Source organism: Sceloporus undulatus, chromosome 8 (genome assembly GCF_019175285.1).
Source record: "Sceloporus undulatus isolate JIND9_A2432 ecotype Alabama chromosome 8, SceUnd_v1.1, whole genome shotgun sequence".
Taxonomy (NCBI): Eukaryota; Metazoa; Chordata; class Lepidosauria; order Squamata; family Phrynosomatidae; genus Sceloporus; species Sceloporus undulatus.
In genome coordinates this window covers 958,926-969,544 of record NC_056529.1, presented here as the reverse complement: position 1 = coordinate 969,544, position 10,619 = coordinate 958,926, and the positions used below count along the sequence as shown (strand labels likewise).

The following is a 10,619-nucleotide window of genomic DNA, read 5'->3' as shown; positions in this document are numbered from 1 at the left end:
ATTATTATTATTATTATTATTATTATTATTATTATTATTATTATTATTATTAAAATGTGGCCTCCTGTGCAGGGTTTTGCCATGACAGCTCTTCCCTAGGCCCTGACGCTTCTTTCCTCCTTCCATGAAAAGGCTGCAAGAAACATTGGAATGACTGCTTTAAGAAAAAGACAGGGGAAAAACCCACAAACCCGAGCCGCTCCTCTTCTGCAATTGTGTTTAGCAACAGAGCTAATCCTTCCCTGTAATCCAAAGCAAACATCTTCTCCAGGCTGAGGACTCTTTGCTCAGCCCGGCTCCTCCGAGGAGCAAAGTCACACAGCGGGAGCTGGCTGTGCATGCCAATCGGGCAGCTGCGACATTGCCAGCCACGATTCCAGTGTATGGATGGACGCCTTGCCTCCCTGCCTCTCTCCGCTGGCACGTCCCTTCCCTGCCTCACAGGCCTCCAAGACCTCGCTGGGAAAAGGGGAATTATGTAAGGGACTTGGGGTGGTTCTCAGGATGGAGGGACGGCTCTATCAGGTTTGCAGTTGCCTGCCTTTATAGAGAAATACACAAGTATAGAAACAAGTTTGAAGAGTCCAAACGCTCCTAGTCATTCTCCCAGCAAACCAAGAAGAAGCAATGACAAGACATAAAATTATGGAATCACAGAGTTGGAAGAGACCCCCCGAAGGGCCACCCAATCCAACCCAGTTCTGCAAAAAGACACAATCTAAGCCTTCACAAGAGATGGCCATCCAGCCTCTATTAGGAAATGCCCAAAGGAAGAGACTTCACCACACTCCCAATATCTAGGTTTAGGAATTTTGATCCTGAACCCTGCGATTAGCTCAAAACAGAGAAGACCCATCCAATCAACAAGATTTACTTGTGTGTTGACCAACCCTTCAACAATTCCTTCAATGAACCTACGCATGCTCAGCCTTTGGTTTCAGGTGTGCTGAACTTTTGCCAGGAGTAACTCAGAGCCAGCATGGTGTCATGGTTTGCGTGTTAGACCAGGACACTGGGAGACCAGGGTTCGAATCCCCGATTGGCCATGGAAACCCATTGGCGACCTCAGGCAAGTCACACTCTCTCAGCCTTAGAGGAAGGCAAAGTCAACCTATCCCTGAACAAATTCTTCCAAGAAAATCCTGCAATAGGCTTGCCTTAGGATTGCCATAAGTCAGAAATGACATGAAGGCCCCTGGTGAGGCCATTAAGGGCTATACATTAGGTACCAACCCAAATACTTGGTGCTCATCATCCAAAGACAGACAAAGAGTGCATCTTTTCCTGCTTGAAAAATTAAGACAGAAATCTTCGGTAAAGGGGCTATTCCCAGATCTAGATGAAACAAGGAGCATATTCCTTCCCACTTACTTCTCACTTACTCAGGAAATGCACAGGAGAGTAGAGAGTGAGCCCTGGTGCCATAACAACTGGGATGGGAGGAGGACCATAACAAAATAAATACACAGGCCCCCTTTGCAACTTGCACCAACAAATAAATTAAACCTTGCAAATCGTAGCAGAGTGCTGCTGTGTTAGCTGAGCTGGAGATATGCACAAAGTCCTTGCCTTTTGCCTGGAGATATAATCCCTGAAGATAAGAGACGCAGGCCCTGAGATCTGGCAACCCTACTTACAGAATGACTGGACCTGTGGAAGTGGTCTGGCTGCTCAAAACCCTTGTGGCTGTTGTAATGCAGAGTGCAACTCCTAGCAGCTCCTAGCATACTGACTGTGGAACCTCCAATAAGTAACTTCCCCAAGCTCTGGCAATGGCAGATGATGATGATGGTGATGAGGCTCTCCAAGTGGAATATTATCAATGCCTACTCAGAAGTAATCCCCACTGCGTTCAACGTTGCTTCCTTCCTTCTTCCCAGACAAGAAGTGATAGGATTGCTCCTCCAGTGATCCAAGAGTACCCAATCCGTCTGCAAGGGGAAGAGCAACTCATTGCTCCGCTGTAGTTCGTCTTCCAAGATGCCTGTAATCCAGCTGCCATTGTGAGAGCTTGGACTGTGTGTCTTCTCACAAACGCCAGACTGACAGCTTGGTATTGACCCATTGCCGAGTTCTGTCAATAGGCGCAAACAAAGAAATAGGAAAGGCAGCAGCTGTTAAGCAGGGAAAGCTCACTTGCCAGCAGGAGGGCTCCTTAGTCCAAGGAAGGAGGGCCTGGTTCCTGCAGGGATCTCTCATTCCCCGCAAAGCCAGGACCTCTCTCCAAATAGGACTCATGATAGCCAAACGGGGGATAATATTTGACAGTGCAGAGCCACCAGTCCTTGTTCCAGTATGTTGACCCAGGAAGAATCATAAAGTTGGAAGAGACCGCAAGGGCCATCCAGTCCAACTCCCTGCCAAACAGGAATGCACACACAATTGAAACACTCCTGACAGATGGCCATCCAACCTCTGTTTAAAAACCTAAAGAAGGAGACTACCACTCTTTGAGGCAGTGTGTTCCACTGTCAAACAGCTCTTACTGCCAGGAAGTTCTTCCTTACATTTAGGTGGAATATTTATTTGGTTTAGGGCAGAGACCCAGCATGGTGTAGAGGTTTCAGTGTTGGACTACGACTCTGGAAACCAAGGTTCGAATCTCCCCTTGGCCATGGAAACCCACTTTGGGGGGAAGCCACATTCTCTCAGCCTCAGAGGAAGGCAAAGGCAAAGTGCCTCTGAACAAATATTGCCAAGTAAACCCTGTGATGGGTTCGCCATAGAGTCGCTTTGTGGTGCAAATTTATTTTTCACTTTATCTTTAATTTCTACAGGAACATTCTTTGGGTTGCATTTCAGCATGATGGTTTGTTTGGTGTTTTTTGTTAGCTTTACTCCAACTGTAGCTATTAGTAGTTCACGGTCAGTGCCACAATGTGTTCCTGGTCTTATTTCTACAGAGCGAATGAAACTTCTCCATCTGCTGTTTCCGATTGTGTAGTCTATTTGATTTCCATATTGGCCAACGGGTCATGTCCATGTATACAGTCACTTCTTGGGTTGTTGGAAAAATGTGGTTGTGATGAACAAACTTTTGGCATTGCAAAATTCAGTCAGTCTCTTGATCCTAGGCCAGATCTTCCTACAATCTTTGATTCTGCTCTATTTCCTATTTTTGCATTCCAGTTGCCTACGGTTAACAAGAAGTCATGCTTTGGTCTCCAGCAGAAAATCTTTCAGTTTCTTCTTCTACTGCTTTGGTAGTTAGAGCATTAACTTGGATTAAGTTTGTATTGATGGGCCTGAAATCTTATTGATTCAGCCACACTTTGCATTATGTCCTTTGACGGCTTTTTCTACATCTCTCCTAATTGTAAATGCTTCTTAGATGTTCATTTCCTGAGTAAAACGCTGTGTCATTTTTGTTCGGTGAGTCACTTTGCAAGTAAGGCCAACTGAATCAGTGAGTCTACTCTACTTGCAACTAAACAGTAGGATTCAGGTAGTTGGTACTGTTATTATTTTTATGGTTATGCTTTGAAGGGATCCATCCAAATGACAGGATGACTCACGGATCTGTAACAAAACAGGCACAACATTTCGGTGGAAGCGGTTTATATAATTTTAGAGTTTATGTGCCTCCGAAGCACAGCCAATGCCTAACAGGAGAGTCCCATATCCAATATCTCCCTTATCGGGCAACTGTCCCCTTGGAGATAGGAAAGATGTATCTCCAAGCAAAACTGTCATTCCTTGCAGTGACCGTGACCCCAGATGACAACCACAAATAAGAAATTTATCTTTCTCTCTCCAGAGCGGTGCAAAATGAGTTCTTCTTCTCCTCAGCTGGTTTCTTCCAGATTCTCATCCTGGGCTCCAATATCGGCTCCTACTTTCTGCTTATATTAACTCAGGTTCTGGGACAATCATAGAATGGTTCAACGTTGGAAGGGACTCCAAGGCCAGTCTCTTGGATCATCTCAGTCCAGCGTAAATACTCGCTAGTTGCATTTCTGCTACGCAGTCCATATACCAAATACCGCCATGGCACAACATATGAGAAATGGCAAATGCACACAACTGGTAATGTGTTGCACAATGCACAATACAAAGAGGCAGCCTGCAATGCACAAGGCACCTTGTAAATGACAATAATGCCCACTTTGGGTGCATTACTGTGTATCTGCAATGGCTCTGCAGAAGTCAGCTCCTGCTCCTACCCCCCAAACATGTCTGTTCTGCATTGTCCAAAATGTCATGCTATATGTGTAGCACAGCTCACACCTGTCTATGTCACCCAAAGGTCATAACTGCAGGAATCATAGCTGGCAACCAACCAATCCAAGCTAGCAACCATCCCATGGCCCAAGCGGGGCAGAATCTGACATGACCCCCCCCCCCTTCAACCACAGGCTTCCATTGTATTACATTGCAGTGGGATTTACATTGCATTATGTCTCCCCACCATTATTTTTTTTAATACCTAAACTCTTTTGGACTGTCAGGAAACAGACTAACCAAACTGAATCAGTTGGCAACCCTTCCCCCCAAGATGGAAACTCAAAAAGATTTGGCATCTCTCCATTCACACTTCCTGGCAAGCAGAAAAGAGTTGCAAGTCAACACTGCAGTCAGACAAACTATGGCTCAGTCTTCTGACACTGGGCTCCAAGACATGCGGTTTCAATGTCCCACTTTGGATGCATCCACACTGGGGAAATAACCCGGTTTGGCACCGCCTTTCAGCATCCTGGCTCAAGGCTATGGAATTCTGGGAGTTGGAGTTTGTTGTGGGACCAGAGTGGAGCAGAGCCTTCTATAGCCTTGAGCCAGGATGCTGAAAGGCGGTGCCAAACCGGGTTGTTCCTCCAACATGGATGCAGCCTTTCAGCGTAGTACCTTACATTCCTCTCTGTCGAAATTGCACAGTGCTATCTTGTTGGTGAATTGTTATGCCACGCAACCAAATATGGACCCAAAGTTGCAGTGTGTGCACATTACCACACAATGTGCAACTATGCCCAGTAGCACTGCATGTGCATCTCAGCTTCTTGCAGCTGAATGCGAACATTCTGCATTAGACAAAAACATTGAACAGCTTCCACATGGGACCTGACACATGGGCAAGACGCCAACAGGTTTCTGGGCAATGATGGATTTGACTAAATATTTGGAGGAAGCACTAATCCTTACATTCTGCGCAACAGAGGCCTCCCAGGCCTCCTTCTGGATAACAACAAAATCACAGTAAAGCTGTCCTTATCTTTCTTTCCTTTATCTATTTTAAGTTTGTTAGTTGATTTAAAAATCAGAGCTTATTGCTATACCTTTTTATACCATTTTGTCACAACAGATAGCCTCTTTAAAACTTTCCAAAACTGAGTGATGACAACAAACCTGGCAGCCACTAATAAATAACCAACGAAGAGTTTGGGATGCTTTTGCCTTGTCTCCTTGAAAGAAGCCTAGGAAGGGCCAGTTCTGGAGTCGTTTGCGAGATGCCGGTTAGTAAAATGATATATTTAAGAAAAGACTGCATCCCTGAATTTAGATCTTTTGCTGCAAAACCCACCATAAATGTGGATGGGAGCCTTTCGTTTTGCAGCCTCACCAGCAGATGGGAAAGAGCGGTGTCTCTGTGCATGGCAGCTGCAATGGAATCAAATGCCATTTATGTAATTTTTCTCATTGTTTTCCTTGACTAAAGCAGAGGCCCTTTTGAAAGAGAATTTGCCCTATGGATGTAAGGAAGGCCAGACGGATGTAAATGGTGTATGCTTGCCCTATCTTTTAAAAAAGTTACTTTTAAAAGAGCATGAATGCTGCTGCTCTGGTGCATAAGCCATAACTGCTCATTTAAGGAAAATTTTGGGATGCCGAAAAGCAGCAGCGAGGGAAACGCTTGGAAACTGGAAACTCGAACTCAGAATCCCCCAAAAGCAATATCATAAATAATTAGAGATATGAATTCTGGGCGAAGGACATACAAAGCATGCAAATATATCTATGATACACAAGTCCATATTGGTCTTGTGTCCTGAAGGACTGCATACATAAACCATTACCTTTGGCAGAAGCACTGTCGAAATCTTTTAAAATTTGGCTTTCTTGCTTATTAACTGGACTTGCCATTTGGAAAGTGGGCTCTTCACTTGGACCTCTTCTGTCTTAGATATTTCAAAAGAGAAACCATTGATAGCTTGTGTCCTTGTTTTGGGTGTCCTTCATCTGAATTCAACAGGTCTAATTATTCATGCATTTGTGTTTTGCTTTCCTTTGCTTTGTGCGTCTGGTCCACAGGTCCTGACCTTTTGCCTCTGTGTCTCTTTTGGGGGTCTCTCCTTTCTGAACCCTTCTTAAAAGCTAATAATTTGAAATCTGTACCACAGCGGCTCTTTCCTCCTACAGCCTAAATCCAGCCTCTAGTTCCAAGTAGAGCAGACCTGTCCAATGCATGGGGCTCCCAAATATCTGGCCTGACCCAATCCCCAGTGATTCGATGGGACTTGCAATGGGATGCCAGCCCTTCATGTGCACCATGATGAGCCTCCTTGGGATGCGCTGTTCATGTTACTCCACCTGAGGCTCAGGTTCAGATGGAAAAGACAGAAAGAAAAGCCTTTCCCTTAGCCCTGGGGAACCACGTTTTGAGCTCTTTGCTCAAAATGCGCACATACTGAGAGCTTTCAGAGTATGTCAGATACGCCGGTTATAATAATTATCTTTGCGATGACCCTGTAAGGTAGGCCCATGCCATCACCACCACCACCATCATCATCATCATCATCATCATCATCATCATCATCATCATCATCATTATCAATCATCATCACTGCAATGCAGAGGACAGGGGCAGCAAGAGACAAGCCCTTTGCTTTGCACCCCTGCCATGTCCCAAGATTCAAACCCAGGGCTTCCCTGGCTCAGGGTCCCCTCACATCATCCCTGAACGTATTGGGAACGTGGGTCAAGAAAAAGAGAAGGGGGCTGTTGCAAACAGCAGCCAGCCTGCATCCCACCCTGAGAGCCCAAGGATACCGAGGGCCACCTTCTCAGGCTTTCTAGTCATGCACCAGCCGGGTCCCATTATGCCTTCAGTCAACAAGCTCTCTCCCAGAGATCGATGAAACCGGATAATTTCCCCGCCGCCTGGCACATAACAAGGAGGGGAATGGCACATGCCAGGCAGCTGGGAAGCGGGTCCCAGCCAGGGGTCAGATCAGAAGGCAGAGGTCTGAGCCTCCCCAGGTCCCTTTCCTTTCCTATCCTCTGACTCAGGCCAAACACAAGAGCCAAAGGCTTTTGCTATGCAACTTTCACCTAGAGAAGACCCATGGGGAGGAGTCCACAAATGGCTGAAACGTGGGACTAAGGAGAGGAGCCGGGCCAGTCAACTCAAGCTACTTGTTGCCCCCATACTAGACTAGCCTCACTGCCTAGGATTCAATGGGATTGCTCTAGTTGGCACTACCTAACAGGGTTTGGAGCATGGCTTCCCTGTAATCTCTCTCTCTCTCTCTCAAAATGAAGGAGCCAGCGGCAGTGCAGTGGTTGGACCAGGACTCCAGGGGAGCAGGGTTCAAATCTCTGCCATGGAGACCCAGCGGGTGACCCATGGTCACACTCTCTTGGCTTCAGAAGAAAGCAGTGACGCTTTCTGAAGAAATCTGGCCAGGAAGATGCTTGGAAGGGATTGCTGTAAGTAGGATTTGGCTTGAAGGCACATTAACAATTCAGAGACAGCATGGCATAGTGGTTTGAGCAATGCACTAAGGCACTGGGAGAGCAGTGGGGACTTTGAATACCCCTCTGGGTGGCTCTGTAAAAGGTACACTCTCTCAGCCTCAAAGGAGGGCCAGGGCAAAACTCCGCCGAAACAATCATGCCAAGGAAACAATTGGAAAGGGTTGCCAAAAGGCAGCGTTGACTAGAAGGATAAGAAAGGACAATGCGGCCAGATGATAGCAAAACTATAATCTGCAAAGAGAAGGGCTTCACAGCTAAGGATGAGAGCCTTTAGGGTTGAAGAGTGGGATATAAATACCATAAACAAACAAACAAATAAATAAGGAGAAGATGCCAAATGGGATTGTCTCAAGGATGCTGAGCATCTTGGTGGGCGATGGATAGGAAGGCTTGTCTCAGTCTTTCCTTTAGAGCAGCGGTTCTCAACCTATGAGTTGCAACCCCCTTGGGGCTTGAATGACCCTTTCGCATGGTCCTAAGACCATCGGAAAGCACATATTTGATATTATATTAATAATGTTGTGGTTGGGGGGGGGTCACCACAACATGAAGAACCGTATTAAAATGTTGCCGCAGTAGGAAGGTTGAGAACCACTGCCCTAGAGTATCTGAAAGCGACACATACGAAGCTCACCTGGATTGTGACAAAAAGGTGTGTAGACTAAAGGGGCACAAGTTGCCCTCTCTATGCCCTTCTTTGGCAACACAAAGTGGACAAATGGTCTAGAGAGACATTGGGGCAGCTGATATCACTTATCATCCTCTTCTGCCCTCCCTTTTTTGTTGAGTTTCTCCTAAGACGCCTTGAGCTGAAGAACCCTGTGCATCTCAAAACCTTGCTCCCGGGGATATATCTCAAGAAAGGGACCAATGTCTGCATCCACATTGGAGAAATAACCCAGTTTGTCACTGCTTTTCAGCATCCTGGCTCAAGGCTATGGAACTCTAGGCTCCGCTCTGGGCCCCACAACAAACTCCAACTCCCAGAATTCCATAGCCTTGAGCCAGAAAGAGTTAAAGTGGGGCCAAACCGTGTTATCTCTCCAGTGTGGATGCAGCTAATGTCTTCTGGCAAAGAGCAAAATGGACTCTCAAGCTCAACTGTCTCTCTCCATTGGGCCTGGCCACCTACCTGCCTCTTTCTTATCGCGCCACTGCATCCCTCACCTGGAGCAATGCTCACCTGGGAGAATGAAACAAACTTTTGTTGGAGGGACCAATGAGACAGTGCACATGGCTCTATGTTTATCTTTGCATGCTGGGGATGCGCTCCCCCACTCAATGGGGCCTAAGTCAAGGAGGGGGCCTTGCCAGGTGGGCAGCCAGAACCATCCTCTTCCCACATTGCCACCAACGCCAACATTTCATGCTCCCCAAAAGTATGATGGGGCTCTTGCATGCTTGCATGCTCCCACCTACACAAGCCCAGAGATTTTGGGAGACCAGTGGGCAGAGAGGCATGGCACGCTTCCCTGATGACTCACTCACTCAAGGTGCCAAAGAGGGATATCTCTCCCTCTTTCTGTGTGTGCATGGATGTGCGACACACACACACACACACACACACACACACACACATGCACACGCATATGCATGCATCCTTTTTGGAAGTTAGAGGACCACCTGGCGAATAAGCCAGCCCAGCATCCCTCTGCAACAGCAGGCAGGCATAGGCTCCGCTCTGTGAGACTTGGGAAGGCAAGCAGACAAAAAGGGGCATTAGCTCATCGGAAAAGCTAGCTGCAGACCTGCCTTGTTTAGCAGTTTCCCCACAAGAAGAGAATACAACCAGAGTCTCGCTCCTGGGACTATGCGCATCTGTGGCTTCTCTGGTGGCATAGGTAGCCATTCCGAAAACAAGAGGGCCATGCAATACCTCTTTCTTCAGGGGATGATGGATGATGATGATCATGATGATGATGGAAGGGCTTGGCACCCAGAGGGATGGAAGGGCAAAGAAGAAGGAGAAGCGGATCATGTCATGATGCATACACTTCCCCTCTGTATCTCCCCATCAACTGAACAAAGAGGGCATTTGCCACTATGGAAGTGGTATATCCAGGGGTAGCTGCGTTAGCGTGTAGCAAAGTGTGACAACACCCCAAACCCACAAAACAGTGAGGCCTTCATGGGGCGAGCAAAACGCATGCCTTTGCAACATGTGTTTCTATGCAATGAAAGGTGAAAAAAGCTCACTGCAGCCTGGATCCAACCAGAGGAGACCCATTGGATCTATAGAGGGTTCCCTACGTGTCGACCCACTGATCCGGCCGGTTGACTCTAGCTGAACCCATGCAATGCCCACTGGGGCAGCGATGGTTTCCCATTGCCAAACGCATGATACCCCATCCTGGTTCAAGGCTTGGTCCCAACAAGGCCAGTCTCAACAGACACAACAACAGCAGCAACAAGGGCAACAACAACAACAACAACCACAACCCTCCCAAGAAGCACTCAGCAGCCTCCAATAAGTCAATGGACCCACCGCTTTAACTCTCTGTGGCTCAAAGGCTATGGGATTCTGGGAGTGGGAGTTTGCTGTCACCCCCCAACAGCTCCCAGGATGCCATAGCCTTGAGCCCGGGCGGGCCCTTCCTTGGCCCAGCTGCTGCTGTCCCTCCCGGGGCTGACCTTCCAGGCAGCAGGTCCTCCAGAGTCCCGAGTGGGTCAGCACCTCCTCGTTCTTGCGGCTGGTGTCGTTGTCGCCGGCGGCCCTGCTCCGGCAGACGCCCCGCGAGTAGAGCCAGTAGTCGGTGCCCACCGCGATGGTCATCAGGCTGAAGGCGGCGAAGGCCCCCAGAGTGGTCAGCAGCATCTGGGCCCCGCGCTCACACCGGCCCCGAGGCCCCCGGGCCAGCATCCTCCCCGCCGGGCATCGCAGGGCCCCGGATGCCTCCGCGCTTGGCTTTCCCCTGCCTTGAGTCCTCCCC

General features: G+C 47.9%; 2 protein-coding genes across 2 annotated transcripts in view; both read right to left on the bottom strand.

Annotated features, from left to right (window-relative positions):
* CACNG3 (calcium voltage-gated channel auxiliary subunit gamma 3) overlaps positions 1–10,611 on the bottom strand; it is a 34,926-nt gene extending 24,315 nt beyond the window's left edge. Inside the window, exon 1 of the mRNA XM_042480879.1 lies at positions 10,321–10,611. Within this exon, the coding sequence (XP_042336813.1) occupies positions 10,321–10,549 (229 nt within the window). The 5' untranslated portion in view covers positions 10,550–10,611. The remainder of the gene's footprint in view (positions 1–10,320) is intronic.
* Positions 1–10,619, bottom strand: part of TNRC6A (trinucleotide repeat containing adaptor 6A) — a 292,395-nt gene that overhangs the window by 134,342 nt on the left and 147,434 nt on the right. The gene's annotated exons all lie outside the window — the stretch shown is intronic.